A 22,852-nucleotide genomic window follows, 5' to 3' on the forward strand; every position below is an offset into this window, starting at 1 on the left:
AGACAAGTTCTATATCAAATGCAACAACACTTGTGGCTATGTAGTATTCCAGAAAATTCTTTAATGTATTACCTGATTCAGGAAAGAAATGCAAATGGTGTAGCAAAGCCTGTGGAGTAGTATTTCTTTACACCTCAGACCGTGTCTCAGATAATGCAAAACACAACTGCTAACTTGGCACCCATGAAGATGTGCAGGATTACAGAACAGTTATCCTAACCAACCCTTATAGGTCACTAGGATAAAAGGGAAAAATACAAACAGCCATTTTTAAACAAGTGAAAGCATAATTGTATTAACACATTTTCAACTTGCAGTAGAAAGATACAAACTTATCCAACAAGATTTCAGATAGGTACCCTTGCTAACACACCACACATTTTGCAGCTTTAAGTGTTATTTTTAGTAGTTGTAACAAAAACAACCATACAGAAAACCACTCTGTAGTTACTAGATTTCAGAGCCAGATTTTTCTTCACTTGCATTACAGCTATGCTCAAAAATTCTACTCCAATCTGTTCAGAATCAACATTACATACTACTCATACAACATTACAGCAAAGAAAAGCTCTCACACAGTGGAAAATTAAGTCTCACTCCTGTTTATAAACTTTGAGATTGTCTCTTTGCTTCAATTCAATCCATTTATCCCATTTCAATTCTGGATATTAGTCTGAATATACACATATAAAAAGTTATAAAAGGCAGTCAAATTGGCAGGTGTGACAGCTTTTTTAATAAAGCCATTTATCTAGTTAAATAAGGCTTGTTAAGATTGTTCCAGTTACTGAAGATAAAAACCCAAACAAGGCCTAAAAAGCGGTTGCTCACATTGACGACTACTACCTTTCCTGCACCAGAAGTAAGGTCTAATGCAGAAGTATTTACGTGTGCAAATCGGCAAAACAAAAATTGGGGGAAGCTCCTGCAACGATATGCCATCACTTTTAATTCTCGGGATTACCAACTTCCAGAGACTAACAAATTCTAATACACAAAACACCCTTCATGTATTCTAAACAAAAGTATGTACAGCATGTTAATAGTATGCAATATGCAAAAGCCTTGTGTTGCTGGCAGCAACGTTTTAAACCCTCCCCACCCCTATTCACATGTGTAGCTCTACTAAAACAATTACATCACTAAGCCTGTTAGTTTTAAGGAGAGTTATGTTAGAATTTGTAAATCTTTGTATATGGGCTCCATTCATTTGACTCTGGATTGTAGACTTCAACAGTGTTCAGAAACTCATTGCCATCAAATCCTCCCACTGCATAAATAGTGTGGGCCACAGTTGCAAAACCTGCATTGCTTCTTGGAATGGTCATACTGCCCATCATCTTCCACTCATTCTTAGCAGGGTCATACATCTCCACACAGCTGACTGCACGTGAGCCGTCAAAGCCACCACCAACAAAGAGTTTTCCTATTAAGTGAAAGGGAGTAATGTTTAGCAAACTGGCATTTTACAGTCTCAGAAACATTTGCCTCTGTGTGTGCTGTACTAAACTTTCCTAGGACACAGCATGGCAGAAGATTCATTTAAATTTCCCCTTTCAGAGACTTCATTACAGAGTCTTAATTGGTGGTATTTTACAGAAGTGCAATTTTCCTAAATATTTTACTTCTTTCAGATGCCTCCAACTCAGACACTTCATGCAGATACTTTTGCGTCTTCATACCTAAGCTCACTCCTGCACACTACCTTTCCCAGCACAACTTCAACTGCAGTCAGTGGGAACAGCCTGTACGTTTTCAGAGACTTCTGCCTCCATTTCTCCCTGTCATTTCTTCCAGTGAGCTCTGACCTGACATGAAAAACTGAACCTCACCTGTGTGTAAGTTTATGTGTATTGTCAGTAAAACAGCCAGAACTGCCTCCACTTGAAAAATGAATTAAAGGGAACATTGAAATAGAAAATATGCTAGCTTTTAGGAACATGAAACCTTTGATTTCTTTGGAGAAAAAGATGGTGATGGCGTAATCCAGAAGAGGGCCCCTCAAGTTTCCTTCCTGTGTCTCACTAGAGAAGTGAGTCACTGTCAGAAGACTGTGAACACTTCAATCATTCTCATTTTCTACCCAGCTACAATGGGATGGGGAGAAGATACAAAGAAAAAACATCTACAACCTGATTCACACATGGCAGTAGGCTTCCAGCTTTGAAATATCCCATTGCATTAAAAATTCCATGCAAATAAAAAACTAATGAGGAGAAAAGGTTTTACACTTTCTTTATTTGTTGTGCTGGTTTTCTAACTGTGGGGACTTTGAACACAGTCCAAAATGTGATCTACCACCTTTCTCATTCATGTATAGACCAGGCTAAACTGAAGTTAAAACCAAAACCCATTTCTCTGTTAGCCTACAGATTTGTATTAGAAGGCCTTGATTTTTTAAAAGTAGTTTAACTGCATTCTATAAATACGGTTTTAGTGGATTTGTTTCAACGAAGAGAGAATCTTAACAGCTAAATTCAGACATCACAAACCAATTAGTTTATCAGTGGCTGGCAGGAACTTGGCTTGTTGCTGTGCTCACACACTCTTCCTTCCCTCATATGCATAACTGAAGGCTTTTTGGATTCAGAAGCCATAAATCAAGCTCACATTCATTATTACATCTGAATACAGGTCCCTGCGGAAAGTGCAGCCTGTTTCCATGCACAAGGAAGATTCTAACCAGGAAGGATTGAACTGTGGTCTTAGAATCCTAGTTTGTAGGGAGGAAACAGCCTCCAATTTAGTCAACATTTGTAATGTCATTCAAAAGCAGGAAAACCTTCAACCACATTCTATGTGTGAGAGGAGGTGCAAACACAACACCAGCATTCTGTTACAAAACAGAAACTGAAATGCCTCCAGACACACAAGAGCAGTCCAGCAACAAATATTTGGAGGTTCAGGGGAAAAGGGGGGGGGTGTTCTTCCCACCGAGGGCTTTTTCCAATGGAAATTTTGTGGAAGCACTGGAAATAAATCCCTCCTATGAAATATTTTCTCTTTAAAAATGAGAAAAAAAGTTTCTTAAAGCAAGTATTTTCACACTCAAAATATTTTCCAATCGCAACACTGGGAAATTTTACAGAGCACTGAAAAAAACTTACACTGCAGACATATACAACTTTTTCATTAAAATTTTTGTTAAAACAATTTCGGCAACATGCTATATGTATTTAATGATAGTACATTATTAGAGTTCACTGTTTTCAGCAATATATAAACATGCTTAATATCCAAATAGGCTGATAGTCCTCCCCACTATGAAGATATGGAAGAGTTTAAATACTGCACTTTTTGTTTATTACGGAATTTGTTTTCTACCTGCAACATGCATTTTTTTCTCACCTTTCAGATGGCAAAAATTAAAGATGCATTTGCTATGATAGCATAGGGTGCCCCAGTTTACAACTCCTTCTAAAGTATGGGGTATGTTTTCAGTTTTTGTTACAGGAAACAAAAATATTTTTTATATTTTTACATTCCATAAATATGCCAGATATAAAACCGTACTTTGCTAAGCTATTAATGATGGAAGTTATGTTGTTAAATCAGTAAAAATAAATTAAGTTTGATCAGAAAGCTTTCTGAGGCTACAAAATTTCACATCTCCATCCAATACTATTCTTGAATGTATATAGCAGCATTCAAATAGTAAATAGGAGTAATCAAATTGATGCATCTTACTAAAAAATAAAAATAATCAAAAGACTGGATCAGTAACAAAAGGGGCACCTACATTACCCCTTATAACACATGGTCAAACGCAGCCCATTTAGCACAGTATACCATTTGAAGGACCAGGGCAGGAATTCTCAAGTTATGGCTACTCTGAAGATAATTGCAGAGACACTATACAATAAAATCAGCTTTTTCTTCCCATGAAGAGTGCAAAAAGAGAGGCTTTTTTTTGTTGTTCTCCACTCCAGGCTTACCATCAAAAACAGCAACTCCAGCTCCGCGCCTAGCCACATTCATAGATGCTACTATAGTCCAGGTATTGTTTTCTGGATTGTAGCGCTCCACACTATTGAGGCAGTTCCAAGACTCTGCTCCCCCAATGATGTACAAATATCCACTAAGTTCACATACAGCAGACTGATGCCTACCTGTTAAATCAAAACACAGGAGCTTAAAAATAAAAGCCTAAACATTAATGCTCCACAGCCTTTTAAAGCAGCTATGTTAGGGCCAAACCTATTCCATGAAAAGCACATTAAAAAAAAAAATTCAATAATTAGGCATGTTAGGAGCATCATTCTCATCAGGACCACAATATGTGCCGGGTGGGCTGCATGTGTGTAAACCTCTACCCATGCTGCTTTCCTGACCAGGAACAGCCCCAGGAAACCAGTATTTGCCCTACTGAGACAAAGATATATTCACGATATCTCCCAGCAACCTGCCTGGTATGGCTCTTGGCTTTCTGACAGCAGTTTAGAATGGTAGGAGTCAGCACTGGCCAATTAATGGCAATATATTCAAAGTAACCATTTAGAATGCTTTTCTTAATGTAGCTCACCAAGTTGACAATGTTTGTATTTGAAATGCTAAACATTTGAAAATTTTAATAAACATAATTTTAAAAAAATTAGCACGATCAAGCTTAAAGTGATTCTGACTGGAGTCATTTTCTGTGCAACAAAACAAGCTGAACCTACGGAGACACTGCCACTTATTACTATACAGACCTTAGATTTTTACATAGTTCTTAAACCATTCAAACCATCACCATATTATGGACTTACGAATGTTAAGTGAAGCACAGCTTGTCCATGATTTTGTTACAGGATCAAAGACATCACAGTTTTTCAATCCCTTCTGACCATACGGATCTGAGCCGCCAATAATATACAGCTTTCCATTCAGAGCACATACTCCTGTTTAAGCATAAGGAAAAACAATCAACAATCCACATTTATCATTTGAATATCCAGAAAGAGACAATAAGCTTCATGGGGATTTGTAGACTCTACCTGCATTGCAACGGTTGGTTCTCAGTTCAGGAATGGGAGTCCAGTCATCTATTTCTGGATCATACATTTCTCCACAGCTCAAGTCATCTGAATGGCCATTTGACCCACCAACAACATACAGCTGCCCCTAAGTTGAAAAAAACCCCAAAGTACTATAAGAGCAATCCATTAAATTATGCAGATGAAATATGTATGCTTGGAATCTGATCAACATTATCAGTAAACAATCAGTATTATGGAAACCTCTGAATAAAAATTATGTTATTACAAGCATATAGTTGCTATGAACCTGTATTTCTGATCTATACGTCCCATGGCAGTGATACTCACTCCATAAGTCACAGTTAACGGCAGCCAAAAGAGCCACACAACTAGTGCATGCCCTGTGTGTTGCCACAAATAAATATTATAAGATGTAACTATTAGTACTCAAAAACGTTAACTTTTTAAGTAACTGGAGTACCTCTAATGCACACTGGGTTGTTGAACCAACATTGCTGAACCCTATCTAGCCCTTGTATATCTGGAATGAGGGGAAGCACTTTTCATCTCTTGCCTTCCCACTCTCTGAGTGAGACTGCCAGTGTGCCCAGGAGTATGAGATGGCCGTGGAAAAAGGAAAGTACTTCCTCACCCCCATTATGGTCAGTTTCCTCTTTTTGGGGTGGCTGCTGTGGTAATTTTACTCCCTCTTCACTACAATCAGCTTGCTATCTACCTGGCAGCTGCCCCAGTGTTGAGATGAGAGTACAGAAGCACCAGAGAAGGACCTTTTACTTCCATCCTTGCAAGAAGGCCCACAACTTAGGGAGGCTTACAAGCTTACCCATCCTCTAGTCCCTCCTACAGCAGCTGTTTCAAGGTGGGAACCTCTACTAGCTAATCACCTTGCTCAATTTCCTGGAACATGCGAAGGATGCCACACTGAGGAAGAGCAACACGTAGCATGTCAAAAAACGACATGGGGCTCCCAAGCTACTAATACGTGCTTAGGTAGACATGCTTTTCAATGATGTCTTCAAAAAAATCTGAACATAATCTGGCATATAAGCAGAAGCAGTATGTTACTGGACAAGAGAATGGCTCTTCACTCCACACATACCATTAGAACAGCCATCTGGAACCGAGCTCTTGGTGTCCTCATTGGTGCAATGAAAGTCCAGCAATCCTTTTGGGGATCATAGCATTCCACAGTACGCAGACACTCTTCTCTGTTGTAACCTCCTAATAAGTTAAAATGAAGTGTAACAGATGTAGTTCAGTACTGAACAGATCTTGTTATACTAATTTCTCAGAGAAAGCCCAAAGACAGCAATTACTCAGCAGAACATACTATACATGGTCCAAATATGCAAAATGTTTTATCACTAGGAATGTGGAGCCACTGCTTACCTGCAGCTATGAGCTTTCTGTTCAGTTCTGCTGTCCCCAATCCAGATCGAGCATACTGCATAGGAGACATGGACTTTTCTACAAGGTCACCTGGTTGAATCTCAAAACTCAAGCTTTTTAGCAATCGTGGAGTGCTGGTTGGAGAACTCTGGGGACTGTTACGCCCATGAAGAAAAATCACACAGAACACACCATCCAGAACAGCAAGACACAGGTAGGTGTTACCTGAAGAACATGAATGAGAGCATATTCAATATCAAACTTCAAACACGTTTCTTTCTACTAAAGTTGTACGTCTCCCACTAGATAATGACTATCTTGTTTCCAACAAGTGAGGACAAAGTATTGTACGTCTCCCACTAGATAATGACTGATGAAATTCTAGCCGAACAGCCAAATTTTATCTTGTTTCCAACAAGTGAGGACAAAGTGAGCCCGCTCGTGGGGAGTGGGTGGGTATAAATATAATGAAATAATAAATAAATAAAGATTTCACTAATGAACATCTAACAAACTAAAGACATGCTGTTCTCTTCCGCTGCTTGCCTAGTTTTAACACAAGTGTCAATGATGGGTCTAGGGAAAGCATCATTCAACCAAAATTTTGCTTACTTGAGGTCTTCTCTGAGGCAACAATTTTCCACTCGTGTTTAGGACTCTGCACAGCAGCATTTGGAGAAAGACTTCCAGAAGAACTGCTACTTATCTGCTTGAGATCATTCTCACGTGGTGGTTTTTTCTGCAAAATCAAAAGGCAGCTACAGAAACCTAGCCAGGGAGCACACCCTGATCTGCCTTTACGTGTGAGGATTAATCCACAGAACTAAGAAAAAAAACCTCAATCTCTTTACAGCCTCATTTATAGCACATCTACACAACATGATGAACCAACATTTTAGCAGTATGATGAACTCTAGAGCTCTTCTTACACACAAAAATGTTTCCTCAGTATTCCACTTACTTTCTCTACTTGTCCCACTACTCCCTAGCTTAATCAAATGACTGACTTTGAAGCTGCATTATATTTTCTATTGGTGAAGACTGCAAACCCTCACATTGCTTCAAAGTATAGGTGTGAACAGTGGACCATCCTCACTACAATAGTGTTGAGTGTGAATAACTGTGCCTGCACATACCTGAAGGCTAAATTACAGGAATTCAACACATTTGTTAAAAGAGATGATGCACATCTTTTGTTTAAATGCTTGTATAAATAAATGCAATCCTGTACAGGCCCAAACTTCTTGCTAAGTTCTTCCTAAAACTTCACAACAGACAGCACTTACCAAAAAGAAGCAAAGCTAAGTATTCATATTTAAGAAGCAAAGCTATGTAGCACAGCGTCTTTGCCAATATAAATTATGCATTACTTACAGCCTACAGAACAACAAACATACTGCAAAACTTGGTTTTTTTAAAAAAAAAACCATTAACACAAAGATTTCTTAGTCTATTTCAACCTAATTTATAGACAACCCGTTGCATATCTGAGAATGCAACGTTTTAAAATGACACAATTCTTGCTTATCTTTAAAAGATCTACACCTTAGTTAACTGATATGTATATAGAATATTCAGTTGACTGACTCCCAAGCAGCAGATCCCAGGAAACATTTCACCTTTTCAAGTGAAAACCTTCCACCACTAAATAACAGTTGTTATACTTGCTACTAGGGATGTGCACTCTGATACATCCAATCCAAAAATATACCCGGAAAAAACCTTATCGGTATTTTCTGGGTATATCCGGATCCAAACACACATCAGAGAATGTCTACCAAGTGCCTCGGGAACGGATGAGGACTCTGCTGCAGAAGTGAGTGCGGGAGCAATGAAAACTGTATATGATTTTAGAGACAGAAAGCCAAAGTAAGGGCAGAAGGACTCTGATAAATGGCTCTCTGAAATAAAGAAGATGCTCAGAAAGTTCTCTCATAATAACTAATTTACTAATATAGAACAATGTGAAAAACAAGAACTCTACAAGTATATTGTTTTACTAACTCTTTTAATACTAATATTAAGGTTAACATAAAGGGGGTCTCCCACTCTTGGGTTTTTAGTTAGTGTGGATTTCTTTCCTTTATCCATAGTTGTAGTTCCCCTTCCTATATTTTTCTTTGTAGTCTTATTGAAAAAATAAAAATACCCCTCCGGGGGTTTCAAAAAAAAGAAAAGAAAAAAGATAATGTCTACCAAAACTGTAAATCCAATCCCGAATATATCCAAATATATTCGGGTATATCTGGAGCTGGCAGTTTAGACTTTAAAGCTTGTCCCCCCCCCCCTTGCAGGTTTCCCAGGCAACAGGAGGGAGGGGTGAAGGAGGCAGTTGTCACAGGCAAATGGGATTACACATTCAAGAAATTGTTGTTAGTGTGTCTCTATGTCTTACAGGTCTTAAGTTTGTTCTGCTGGGATTCTATGGTTTGACATTGGTGCAGCCACACTGGCCCTTGGTTCTGCTGGGTTTCTGTAGACTGACCCTGGTTCTACTGGGCTTGCCATACTGGCTTGCGGTTCTGCTGGGATTCCCTGGGTCTGCATTGGTTCTGTTGGACTTGTTGGTTTTCTTTGTATGGGAGACATTTGACCAGTCATTGATGCAGCATGCTCAAATGTTTTTTGCTATTGGATTTTGCCCTGGAAAAAGCATGTAGTGTTTCCCCTCATTGGAAACAATGGAGGATGGTTTGGGCACTTTGTTCTGAGCCCACAGACCTGGACCCCTTGACTAAATGCAAGCAAAACTTGAGGGTACTTTAGAGGATAGGCACCACCAGCTCCTCTGCAATTTGGTGCCATTAGTTTTAAAAACAGCCCCCACAGCCCCCCCGAAGATTCCACATAGTGAATGGAGCCAAATAATATCAGGAACCCCCCCCCCAAAAAAAAACCCCACCGAGATCCAAACACTAAAGCATTATTTAGAATCTGAATGACTGGGAATACTGGTATTTTTAAGCTCCATGATATCCAGACCCAAAAAATACTGAATTTTTTTTAGTTGCACATCTCTACTTGCTACAACAACTATAAAACCATCACTCTCCATTTCTTATACATTCCTGAGTCAACACCAATTTATGTTGAAACTTGAGAATGAACTACATGCAATTGGATTCTACTTTTATTTTTAGTTCCCCATTTTCTCAATAATTCTATACTTGTAACTGAAAACAGTATGTTACGTTTGAAACCCAACACAACAGCAACAGTGGTAATGACTAAATCCAGAAAGTGAACGTCGTTCATGAAGTTACCAATGCATAGCACTACAGTATTCAATTTCTTCTACTGCTTCCTGACTCATCGAAGATGTGGAAGTATTCTCAAAATGACAAATTTGCTCTGCTCACATTCAGCTTGTGCCTTATGCTAGATTTCCAAAAGGAGACTGCTAGAGTTATGCTAGGATGCCCTCCTAGTCACATACTGAGTAAATTATTTCCACAGGCTGCATTATATACTGAAGCACTGAATACAAAAGCTTCTACATCACTCCTTATTCCCCTCTGTTTCCTCAGGTTATATTTGTAGCCTATTGTTTTGGTTTGTTATTCACACACTTTGGAAGACATTCAGTGAACTTAGTTGATCTCTAATCACTAGCCTTCTGCTTGTTTAAGCCACACATTTAACACAATTAGTTTTGTTAAGCTATAGCTCAAACTAAGCAAAGACCACACAAACCATCTATGTTAGCTATTTCCCCATCTGCTTAACGCTTTACTGTCTCTTCCTGTTCCTGTAGTACACAACATTTTAGTTGTGCCATGCTAACTCTCTCCAATTTTACCTGAGGTTACCTCAGACTGTGTGCAATTTGTACCTGCACAAACTGAATGTGGTCATCATCACTGCCATACACCTCAGCCTGTCCATCTAGTAGATTTCCATCAAGCAGCTTGTGATCAGCTGAGTAGTACAGCGTTTGAACCTGCAAAACAACAGAACACCCATGTGGCTACTGTCTCCATAGCTACTGAACTACTGGCACATAGTACACAGACTCCACAAGGTTTCCAATATCGTTCAGGCCATCTTCTCTCAATCTAGCAGAATGGCAAAATTAAAAAGGGAAGTTGCTGTCATGATGATAGATCTTCAAATATCAGATGATGGATCCTTGCTTTCTCAGCTCAAAAGAAATCTTCAGGTTCCGTGACTTCTGTTTTCCCAATACAGTAACATTAAGGAATGAGACAAGTACAAAGTATATTATCTAGCAGAATAAACTATACAGGGTAACAAACTCAAACAAGATTTGCTGCTATTGCCTAAAACCAAGTTTCTTATTTGCACAATACAACATTTTTCTTTGTCCAATTATAATATGTAAATCAAGAAAAAGTGGATTTATGAAAGAGGCCCTACTAGCCCTTCAGAAAAATCTGTTGTCCGTTATTAGATATCATATGAAATGTATCAGAACTGTGATTGGAGGTTTGACCATTCCCCTGGGAATCTAAGAACAGTATAAAAGAGCAGGAGAACATGTGAGGTAGGAAATAGAAGTGTTACTTACACATTAGTGTAAGTACAGAAGTAGCTGCCTTGAGAACCTTGGCTATGAGTGTGGAGTAAAAATGTTTAATATTAATGGAGTGAGAGATAGAACTAGTTTGTCATCATGGGAAAGGTATTTTTCAGTTAAATTTTTCTTTATAGTTTGAAATGTAGACCATTACTGCAATTATTTAAATGGTGGTATCTCAGATTTATACCAACAAGCTGCAGAACTTGGGCTTATCAGAAAGGCCATTTTATACACAACACTTTTTCAAAAGCAAAGATATCCTGTAAAGAAGTAAACACCATTAAACATCATCATCGTTCTCTGCCCACAGCGGATTTTCTTAGGAGAACTGGGGCAGGACTGCTGCTTCTTTACGTGTCATTACACTTGAAGTTTCTTCTATGTTCTTCAGCCTTGGGTATCCTAGTTTTGTTAATAAACCTATGGGGAGATAAATCAATGGGGAGGAACAGTCATTAGAACCTTTTACCTACTTTGCTCTTTAAGCAAAACCCTGCAAAGGAATGCATTAAGAACATATAGCCTTAGAACCACCACCCCATTTTAAAGAAGTTATATGCTATATTTGAGTACATTGAATAAAAAAAGGGATATCAGAAGACCAGACTTAACAGTTTAGGTAGTAGCTCACCTGGAACCCCCCTAGTTTCTCAGGTTAGGGATACCTATAGTAAAATTTAAATTCTTTATTTTTTAAAAAAGAAAAAAGAAAAGGGATCAACCTTAATTTCAGAGGAAAAAACCTTAGCGACGGACTACCAAAATCTCATTTTCTTTAGACTAACCTCTTCCATAAGATCTTCTAGACTGTCTCCATTCTCCCAAATGCTGCGCTGCACCCAGTTGATTACCTTTGTGTATAATTTGCCATTGCTGGGCAAGCTAACATTGTCTTCAAGCATGACCTCCAGCTGGAATTAAAAACAAAACAAAGGGGTTAATGTTTATGGCACACACCTTTATTTGATACAATCACTACACCAACATAAGGAAATATACCATTCCACCAGCCAGGTGTGACTAGTCCCACTTCCTGGAAGTGTTCCTGATTGCACCCTTTTACCTCTCTAAGCCGAGTGGCTTGGAGCCATTTGATAAATAATAAAATGCTGCACTCAGTAATAAAAAATATTGCAAATGGGAACACTGTTGCAGCCCTTCACTGTGTTAGGTCTCTCAGGGCGATACAATGCAGGTCTGGGCACACAGGTGCCCTGAACCACAGAGTCCTTACAATAACCACAGGAGAGGTTCCCTCCTTACAATGGTGTACATTTTGCTAGTTCTAGATGAAGAACAAAGGATCAGTAACGGTGATGAATAGAACAAAGTTTGAATCCAGTGGCACCTTTAAGACCAACAAAGTTTAATTTTGGGTATAAGGGCTATTCCAAATATACAAACACTGTTATTATGACTTTTAAACAGCATTATTTAATGTCCCATTTAAATTTTCCAGTAATTATTAATGTGTTTAACCTGCATTAATGTCACAATGAAGGAGGGGACAGTGCTGACCTTTAAACGTGGAAGTTTCAGAAATTCTTCTTGTTCAGAGATAGGTAACAAATGCTCCTGAATGTAACCATCAATTTTGTTCAGTAAACGTGAATCACCCATGTTGCTTGCAAAGTTCCGATATGAGATGCAGCTTTCAACATTCATTTTGGAGAGCAAATAATCTCCACAAACCTTGAAAAAGGGCATAAAAATTATTATGTCCCATTTAATGGCAGCTCGGGCACACTTTCTGTTTATATTAGTGGGTTATAAAATGTACATCTGCCACTGCATTCAAGACAATCTACATTTTGCACATTGTCATACAACTTGTCCATTATCCAAATTTTTATGAGAAACTCTTCTATAATCATGAAGCGATAAAATAATCAACAAGAAAACAACACCATTTTATTAAGGTTCTTAAATGAAAAGCACATTTCCTATTGATTTAAAAAACAACTTGTCCATTTTCCAAATTTTTATGAGAAACTCTTCTACAATCATGAAGCTATAAAATAATCAACAAGAAAACAACAACATTTTATTAAGGTTCTTAAATGAAAAGCAACACTTCACTCTATTGGTAGAATGCTATTAATCTTTGTCTTTGAATTGGACCACACCTCTCTCTTCTATGACCTGTGGATCCAATCTACTATTTGTATTACTCATGTTTATAGATAACACAGTTAGTTGGGAAATCAATGTTGTTTTCATGTCAGAAATACATTTTCAGAAATCTACAGAACTTCCACTAAAATATATTTAATATTCTACAATATTTAGTCGAAAGATCAATTCTTTAAAAAGTTTTTAAAATCCTCATTGTTTATGCTACTAAAGGCCAGTTCACATAATACAGTACTATCACATAATATAGTACTATCTGTTGCAGTTACAGTAAATGCTCCCGTGTATTTTTCTAAGTAATAGTTCGAATCCTGTATTTATTCATGTGAGTTTATTCAGAAGTGCTTCCAAGCCTTACATAGACCTAAATGCATTATATGAACTCGTCCAAAGAATTTTGAAGTCCATACAATATACTCAATTAAACTGTTGAGATTGCCTTAAGATACACTTGTATAAGGAAGGTTTTCTAATCACCACTGATTATGTATAGAGAACATACTCCAAGTCTGAATATCACTAATGCGCCTATTCAGATCTTTTCCCAGCATGTAGTCACATTTAGGCGCTCATTTAAAATACAGCTTTTTCTCAAGCCATACAAGGACAGCCACACCACTTTCTAGGGCCTTGAAAGTATACCTGCTTGACCCTCTCCATCTTCAGCTTCTTTGCTGCAGAATATACTTCCTTCACCAGGTCTTTGTCAGCTTTCAATCTGTTAAAGTTATATAATTATGTTTAGAATTATTTTCTGAATGGAGATTAGAATATCAAATATGTATTATATACATAACAAAAACCACCACTTACTGAGCAGTATAGGCATAATTTAACACAACTTCAACAGCTTCTGGATTAAGATCGTCAAACTTCACATGAGAAACTCCATGAGAGTCACTGTCATTATTGAAGATTTCAAACAGATAAGGACTACAGCAAGCTAGTACTGCTCTGTGTGCCAACATCTCATGTCCACATACCTTTATAAAAATAAAACATGTTTAAAATGTAAGTAGATGAATATCACTCAATGTATTACAAAGCTATAAGGTTATTTACTGACTTATAAAAAGAAACTGGATTCCTTTAGTTTGTGCCAGTGAAAATTAAGCACTTTTAAATTTTACTGATTTGAACAAGACAGCAAGATAAGCTTAAATCTCTACTAATAAAATCAGTTACAAGCAAAGAGTGCTTAACTTTGATTGGATCATGCCCATAATTAAACTTAAAATTAAGTTTTCAAAGGATTCTACCTAGTGGTTTGAGGGGAGCTCAGAATGCATATGTGGAACTGAGGTATCAGCCATTACTGGATGGGGCTGCACTCCACATAAAACAGGTTTGCAACTTGGAAAGTGTTATGAGATCAGTTTTGTGTAGCACACACACCACCTTTAGCCAATTTTGACTGGTTCATCAGCCATCCACCTACCCAGAAAAGTAGGTTTTGTTCAGTTATCCATTTTATGATCATGTCCAGATTAGATTAGTTTTATGTCAAGTTGCCCTGGAAAAGTTTGGAAATTAACTTGCCCAGAATGCTGTTGTAAAATGGCTATGTGCAACAGGTTACTGCGAACATATCAACATGAACAAACAGTCCCAACTCTTTTGAGTTTTAGGTACCAGGCAAAAATATTCTTGTTTTCCCAGACCTTGGACATAAATTTCAGCTACATTCAGCTGGAGATTGTGCAGGTAATAATCACTGTTTGTACATTAAAGGATTATTTCTAAAATAAGTGGATATTCTATAGTCCCACAATAGACTGTTCTGGGTACTGAAAACCTCAAAACACCAACACCCACTCATTCTAACTTACCTGGAGTTTAACATCACAGAACTGGCCACTTTTGCGCAAAGCATTTAGCTTGGCAACAGATGACTCAATGAAGTTTTCATCTTCAAACATCAAATAGCCATTAGGAATCATCTTGCTGTTTCTGTAGCTGAAAAGCGAAAAGTTTATAATATTCAATGTAATCAAGTGCAACCCCACATCCATAACACAAAGCCTTCTTAGATATGTTTTTGTTCTTATATTTACCCAATAGGAAATTTAAAACTCTATAGTAATACTAGAAATAACTCTGTGCCATATTTCTAGTATATATATAAAAATAAAGTTACAATAATTTAAAAAATGTAAAATCCAAGTAATTCTATGGAACATACAAATGGTTGCTTAAGTTTTGTCATTAGTCTTAGGACTGGAACTCAGATATGATCCATCCAGATTTGAGTGCAGTGTCAGCAGAGGAATTGTAGTAGGCCTCATATAGCCTTCTCCTCCACCACTACCTGTGTATGCACACAAGTGATCACACAATTTTGAGAACCAGTTTTGGGTAAGCCTCCCAAACCCCTCAAATAGTTTGAGCTCAAAGAAAATAAGTAATGCACACACAGACCTCCCATTTTTGCATGTGCACTGAACTATGACAGATTGTGCTTAGTTTATATTTGGCTTATGATCAGCCACTTCTTGAGGAAAACAAACCCTGCATCCAAGCAAACAGCAAATTCCCAGGGCCCTTCAACCAGAACCCTGCATGTGGCTGTCATAGTGCAGCCCTATGACAACTGCATACATAGCACTTTCTCTTCTAGCCTTCAGTAATTCTATCCACTAGCCTTATTGCCAATTGTGTGTTTAATACAGGATTATGCTGTGAAAGTTGTTCACGGGACCTTCTTTTTATTACTTCTAGCCTTACAGCTTATGGTGCTACACATTTCAAACAGTCAGTCTTAGCACTGTGTTCTTTCCACAGTGTAGCACTAGTGGCATCTTGATTCTTCCTCCTCTTCAATTTCAGAGACAGTAACACATTAGAACAAATGTCCTCAATGGACCGAATGTGTGTGTGTGTGGGGGGGGGGGCGCAACTACTCTCTAATTTATTTACATATTCTGGCTTCTTTATGTAGTATTTCCCAGTTGAACTACAGTTCTATTTTATAACTCAAGAGCTTACGTACAAATAGACATACTTTGCTATCAGATGGCCATTATTAAAATCTGTTCAGTCCAATTATTTTATAATCAAACAAGGATTGACAGATTATAATAAAGCAGAATATATGAAAACCTGAGCAAAACCTACATTTTTAACTACTACAGAGTTGACTAATTTATAGGCCATCAAGTCCCAAGAACTGAATACATGTCCACATACTTAAAATAAAAGCTTACCAACTTAATGTATGCAGTAATTTTGTAAGTAGAAGACCGTAAATATTCCAATAATACTTCTCTATGTTAATAGAGCACGTCAATTTATTTATGTTCCTTCTTCAGTAAAGAAGAGCTTGGAAAAATGCAGGGAGATTTGTCTTCTAAATGGATGACTCCAAAACTATCAGGCTTCAAAACGATGTAATAAAATCCTTAAAAGCTATAGACATGAACTTCTTCTGTGATAGTCATGCATCATAACCTGTAAGAGAACACAAATTAAGTGGAGGAACTCAAAATTTTTGCCTTTCCATAATAAGCTTTAAAACTTCCCACCATTCCAATAGTGCAGAACAGCAAAACAAACCAATGAGTGGAATTTAAACCTCATTCCCCAACCTTAAAAGGGAGAAGAGTGATTTTTCAATCATAACCCCCTCTCACTGCAGACCACCGATGCTGCACCCAGCACTGTTCCTAACTCCCAAATGCAGCTTTTAAACACATTAGACTGCAGTGTTTTCATTCTGAATGTAAGTTTTAATAGACAAAATGGGTAACTCAATACTTATTTGCAAATTCAAGAACAATTTAAATTAAACGTACTTGTGCTATAGCAATAATTCACAACTGGATCTTTATGATGCGGACAAGGCAATTTACTAATAAATTATAACTGATACAGTGCAATCAGAGCACAGTATCAACAATGGATGGATGCAGCCTTAGTACTGCCATAAGTATAATCATCCAATCCGCGATACAAGCATTGACAATGTATTCCTAGGCAGAGTTAAATTCAGTGCTTTTTCACTGAGGTAATTCTCCACAGGACTGAATGGACAATTCCTAGTCTGTATTTGTTAAAACTCAGCTCCAAGCATTGCATACAATTTGATCACCATGGTTAAGGGCCCAGGAGTCAAAGAACAACAACTATTACAAGGCTTGGAATATGTCGAGTGAGCTAAATGTGCATCTATATAAATGTGGTTTAAGGAGAAAAATTACAGAAGCATTCAAATTATCAATAACTTCTGTCAGAAGAGTTTATTTTATTTGATCGTACTTATATCCCGCCCTCCCAACCATAGTCGGCTCAGGGCAGCTTACATAATGTTGGGTTCAGACATAATAATCACTGTGGTTAATTTAGTTCATGCAAACTCTTGTTAATCTAATGGACACAACAAATACCAGTTTCTAAAGCCCAGTTGATGTACTTTTCCCCTCCTTTACAACTCCCAGTGTAGAAGACATCCTTCCTATATTGTAGTTTCTGTGCTAAGGCAGCTGCAGTGAGCAATGTGACTCAAAACATTATGGTTTGTGTTCAGATCTCACAATAAACAAGTATAAATTGTTAACAAACCAGCTACAAACCTACTTTGAAACCCTTCTTTGGTGCCAATGAACAAACTCCAGTTTGTTGGACCTTCTGCATTCAGACATTGCAATGAACTAGGACAGTGAGTGCTTTTATATTTTAATAGATGTATCTGTATCAACACTATTAGTTTTGGCAGGGGGGAGGTTCTTGGAGGTGGTCGGTTTGGTTCAGAAGACAGATTATCAATTAAAGCCTTGTTGCTTTTACGTATCTTAAAGACACTCACACTCCATAACATACTGCAACTACTTTTTTTCAAATTGGCCTTTTCAAGACTACTTCAAGTAGCAGTTACCTTAAAGTGGTGATCCTAGTCCTCTCTCGTTTCCACAGAAGTAAGAAACAATACAGTGCTACACAGATGCCTGTCACTTGAAATCCATGTTAATCAGTCTTGCTTATCAGCTTTTATACTACCCCTTTCTTATTTCTCTGTAATTTATTTCTTGAGGTTCCCTGCTACTTTCAACTTAAGTTGCCCCCCCCAAAACCCAAGATACTATGAATAAATACTGACAAAGGAACCTCCACCAGGGTCCCTGTATCTCTCATTGGAACAGGAAGACCACCTAGCTCAATTTCTCCCTTTCAAGACAATCCACCTTCACCTTACTGCACAACTTCTAAACTTTATACTGAAAATTAAAATTTCCAAGAAAAAAAATCTCTTTAAGATTTTATTTAAGCCAATGTTTGATCAGGCCAATGGCCCATCCAGTCCAACACTCCGTCACACAGTGGCCAAAAATACCAGGTGCCATCAGGAGGTCCACCAGTGGGGCCAGGACACTAGAAGCCCTCCCACTGTTGCCCCCCCCCAAGCACCAAGAATACAGTGCATCACTTGCCCCAGCCTGAGAGTTCCTATCTATACCTTGTGGCTAATAGCCACTGGTGGACTTCTGCTCCATTGAAGCTGTTATGCTTGTATCTGCCACCACCTCCTGTGGCAGTGAATTCCATGTGTTAATCACTCTTTGGGTGAAGAAGTACTTCCTTTTATCTGTTCTAACCCAACTGCTCAGCAATTTCATTGAGTGCCCACGAGTTCTTGTATTGTGAGAAAGGGAGAAAAGTACTTCTTTCTCTACCTGCTCTATCCCATGCATAATCTTGTAAACCTCGATCATGTCACCCATCAGCCTCCAAGCTAAAGAGCCCCAAGCGTTTTAACCTTTCTTTATAGGCAATCATTCTAGTTGCCTTTTTCTGCACTTTTTCCAAAGCTATAATATCATTTTTGAGGTGTGGTGACCAGAACTGTACACAAATGAGGTTGCATCATCAATTTATACAGGGGCATTATGATACTATATAAATAACCCCCCTGAACTATAAAGTTATGTATAAATCTTTAACTAGCTCAAACAATAATTCTTTTTTAATTCTTTTTAAACGCCAAACATGAAAATGCACAAACTATTTAGCATTAATTTTTATCACATTATTTCAGAATCTCTTAAGTCTTCAAAAACCAGCATGTAATATGTTAAAATAACTACTGTTAAAAATGTATTCTGTAAATATCTTCCAGTTTACAATCCATCTACCCAGAGAAAAACAGAAAAACTGTTGCATGCATGGCCCACAGCATGGCTTAAAGAGTTTATTCCAAAACAGCTTTACATTTTGCAGCTGACAAAAACCTCACAATCTTCAAAAGATTACTATGCTTCCAAAAAATGGTTTTCTGGATAACACTGGTTAGTGTAAAGTGTATTGCTATTCACAGAAACAGACCACACTTTACATGCAAATGAGCATAACAGCACTCAAATACTTTCTTTTGAAAAAGCACACAAGAAAGTCTACCTTGACTACAATTTTGAGATGGGAAGGACAGAAGAGGGGTTCCAGACACATGCTTACTCACCCCAGACCACAGACACATTTTACAAGGATAAGATACTAGCACCACAGGAACCTGGCAAGGAGGGGGGAAAGAACTAGTGAAAAGAGGACACCACCTACTCTGGTGTTCTGGGTCCAAGTCACCACCCCCAACAGCTTTCCCAAAAAGGGAAAAAAAAAAGTGCTGCCAATTCTTCAGTGCAGTATAAGCACGTAACAGGTAGCTTAATCTGAATTTGTTTCAGAATAAGTCAGCTACTGTTTCAGCTTGTACAGCTCCATTAGGTGCCAGCTACTCTTTCCTTCCAGTGGTCAAAATGTTTCTTAGAGCAGGTGTAAAAATATGAAGGGTATCACGAACTATCAAAGAAAAGAACAAGGAAACAACTTACACAAATACAACGTTATAAACCACTGTCCATGTAACTAAAATCAAAGGCTAGATAAAATTAATAGTTTCTTCACTGTCCTTGATGCTGACAGACTGCATGGGTAGGAAATGAAAGGGATGCAAAGCAAGGTGGCAGATATTTGTTTATTCAATCATTCAAAATGTATATGGATTTCCTGTCTTGAGGCAAAACAAAAAGCTAAATATGTGGAAGACTAGCCCCTCTAAATAGTACTGCGGCCTTGTCTCCTACCTACACGTACATTCTTGCTTTATAATCACCTCTTGATTGGCTAATGTAGCTTTTCTTCCACCCAATCCTGTGTCCAGCTACAGCAAACACATTGGAGCAGACGCTGTTCAATCCCATGTACTTGGCAACAGCATGTGGAAATGTGGAGAAGGAACAAAGAACCTCAGTAGCAAAGGGGATACGAAAATCTACTTAAAACGCATGCAATGTTCACTATCTAATTATTTACCCTACTTCCCAGCAACTCTGACATCATATGTGTATTTGTAAATTTCCCATTAGATAAGTCTGCTTCCTCACCCCAGACAAAGAGAGACAGGAATGGACCCTGGCTTCTTCAAAGCTTTACAAAGTCAGCCTTTTAAGCTCTGGCTATAATAAATGCCATAGCAACTATATTCTCATCCTTTCAGCTACAGGGACAGTGAGAATCCCTGCCTCAGTTTTAGGATGACATCTTTCAGGCAATTCAGGCTATGTTAGAGGTAAAGGAAACTGACACTCCATGACTTCAGAGAGAAAAAAATCATCTGCCTATGATTTTGTTGCCACAGCAATCAATTGCAAATGGAGCATAAACAGCAGTTTCCAAAAGAGTAGAGAAGTAGAGTTCAAAGCCCCAATGGAGCTCCACATGGAGTCCTGCACAACCTAACTCCATAGAGCCCAGCAAATCCCTTGTCTCTCAGCCGAGATCGACAAAAAGAGCTACACCTAGTGTGAGAATTTAAGACACCCAAAACGTTCTCAACCCACTCCGTGTCTTTTTAAGATAAAGCAGGAAAGTAACTACATGGAAAAGGACAACACCCACCCATGCTAAGAACTAGGGCACACTGGACTGGCCAGGACTGTTGCCACATACACACATTTTTTATTGCCAGGAAAGCACTGCACACCTGAGCTCAGAAGAAAGAGCATGACTCTGACGCACTTGGCTAGCATAGTGTGCCGATGTCCCCCACCAAGACTTGTCAACGGTCAGTTAGGAAATAAGGAAACAAATCTTCCTCATTCGACATGAGAACTTCCACACTGCATTTCAAGGTCAGTGCCATCTGCCCTGACTGGCAGCAGCTCTCCAGGGCGCCATCTGCCCTGCCTGGCAGCAGCTCTCCAGGGTCTTTTCATACCACCCCCTACCTGATCCCTTGAACTGGAAAGGTCTAGGGTTGAACGCAAGGAAAGCAGAAATGCTTTACCACTAAACCGCAGCCTCGTGGAGACACACGCAGGCCGTCTCTAAAAAAAAAATATGTGCCTGAGCCACAGTTCCACACACACTCCCGTAAGTATTTTCCCCATTGCCTCCTTAAGGAAACAGCACCCAGGTAAGCACGTTTTCAGGTCTCCAAAGGACTCTCCGTAGACGACAGCTGCCATTTCACAACCTCGCCAAGTGTGCCACAACACACACACCCCCAGGCACCACTGCAGTTCTGTCCCCTCTCCTTCCCCACCCCAGCCTTCACACACTCACACAAACTCCCATGCAGCCCAACCTCTCGTGTACATTTATTCGGTCAGGAAACAAAACCCCGGTGGAGCTTTTACAGCTTTCCAACCCGATCCTCAGACGATTAACTCGAAACAGGCCACCATCGGGGACGGACCCTCGCCCAGCTTTCGGCTCCGTGGGTTTGCCGCCCCCCCCCCCCGCGCGCTTCCCCCCGTCTCCCTTTTACCTGGTGTCTCTCAACGCAGACGATGCCGTTCATATTGGGAGCCTCCAGGCTGTTGAGGGGGGAGAGAGGCTGCCGCTTCAAGGGCGTGGGGAGCGCCGTGGTACTTCAAGTCGGGCTGGTAACCAAGAGTAGGAAGAAAATGGGGGGGGGAGAGAAAATAAAAGAGAGAAGGTGGGCGGCGGCGACGGCGGCTGCAGCAGGAGATGGCGGCTTCACCAGCAGCACCCCTCGTTGCTCCCAGCACTAGACGGGCCTCCGGCGTGCGCGCGCACGCTGGAAGAAAGGCGGGAAGGGGCCACGACAGCGGACGTCAGGCGAGAGAGAGAGAGTGAGTAAAAAGGAGCCCACGCGGCTGCTGCAGGCGACTCCGACGCAGGCTATCCGCCTTCTGCAGCGGCTCTCACTGCGGCGGTTGGAGAGACCAGTAAAAGTCCGCTGCAGCCACGCCCCCCCTTCCGAGCCTCGCGGAGACTTCTCACAAGCTGTAACGCTCCGCGCCGCCTCGGGAGGCTGTTCGTAATATGCAGAGAGAGAGAGAACAGACTAGAACAGACTGGCATTGGGAGGGAGATATCGCTCCGCGCGCCGGGGGAGGAAAATGAGTTCTCCTTCGCCATAACACAAAAACGGGACGTTCTAAAAGTAAGGACAGCGATTGCCAATAGGGAATACATGAGTGCCCATAGAGAATAATGGAGAGTAGGCTTGCCCAGAGGGGATAGTGCAGTACATGATTGCCAATAGAGAATCCAAAATCGCCAATAGAGAATCCATGACTGCCCATAGGGAATAATGGAGAGGTCGCTTGCCCATAGGGGATAATGGAGTACATAGGACCGCGGGGGAGGGGGGGTCGAAACGTAACCCCGCCTCCCTGAGCCCCGGGGTGGTGGCCTTGGACTCCTGGGGGCAAATTCCACCTCTCGCTCCCCCAGCTCTCGTTAGGGGCTCTTTAAAAAGTTATGGCCGCTGCAGGGGGGGGCAAACGGTGAGAGGTCATTTTGGCTCCCCCAGCTCTCCATACGGCAGTGATGGCGAACCTTTTAGAGACCGAGT

General features: G+C 39.6%; 1 protein-coding gene across 1 annotated transcript; it reads right to left on the bottom strand.

Moving 5' to 3' along the window:
• Positions 1-56: 56 nt before the first annotated feature.
• IVNS1ABP (influenza virus NS1A binding protein) lies at positions 57-22,199 on the bottom strand. The gene is made up of 15 exons (XM_015412786.1): positions 21,797-22,199; positions 16,245-16,488; positions 14,871-14,997; positions 13,855-14,024; positions 13,684-13,759; positions 12,427-12,600; positions 11,694-11,819; positions 10,201-10,308; positions 6,981-7,107; positions 6,369-6,593; positions 6,079-6,200; positions 4,977-5,103; positions 4,749-4,880; positions 3,936-4,109; positions 57-1,426 (listed from the first exon to the last, which is right to left on the bottom strand). Exons 3-15 carry the CDS (start codon positions 14,979-14,981, stop codon positions 1,173-1,175), a joined length of 1,926 nt encoding a protein of 641 aa, XP_015268272.1. The 5' UTR covers positions 14,982-14,997; positions 16,245-16,488; positions 21,797-22,199; the 3' UTR covers positions 57-1,172.
• Positions 22,200-22,852: the final 653 nt, after the last annotated feature.

Source organism: Gekko japonicus, unplaced genomic scaffold (assembly GCF_001447785.1).
Source record: "Gekko japonicus isolate JY-2015 unplaced genomic scaffold, Gekko_japonicus_V1.1 scaffold793, whole genome shotgun sequence".
Lineage (NCBI taxonomy): Eukaryota > Metazoa > Chordata > Lepidosauria > Squamata > Gekkonidae > Gekko > Gekko japonicus.

Coding starts and splice junctions, on each gene's coding strand:
- IVNS1ABP (XM_015412786.1), bottom strand. CDS start 14,981: ATGATTCCTAATGGCTATTTGATGTTTGAAGATGAAAACTTCATTGAG. Junction 14,025..14,870: donor TCTGTGATGTTAAACTCCAG/GTAAGTTAGAAT, acceptor ATTTTTATAAAG/GTATGTGGACATGAGATGTT. Junction 13,760..13,854: donor AATTATGCCTATACTGCTCA/GTAAGTGGTGGT, acceptor TAACTTTAACAG/ATTGAAAGCTGACAAAGACC.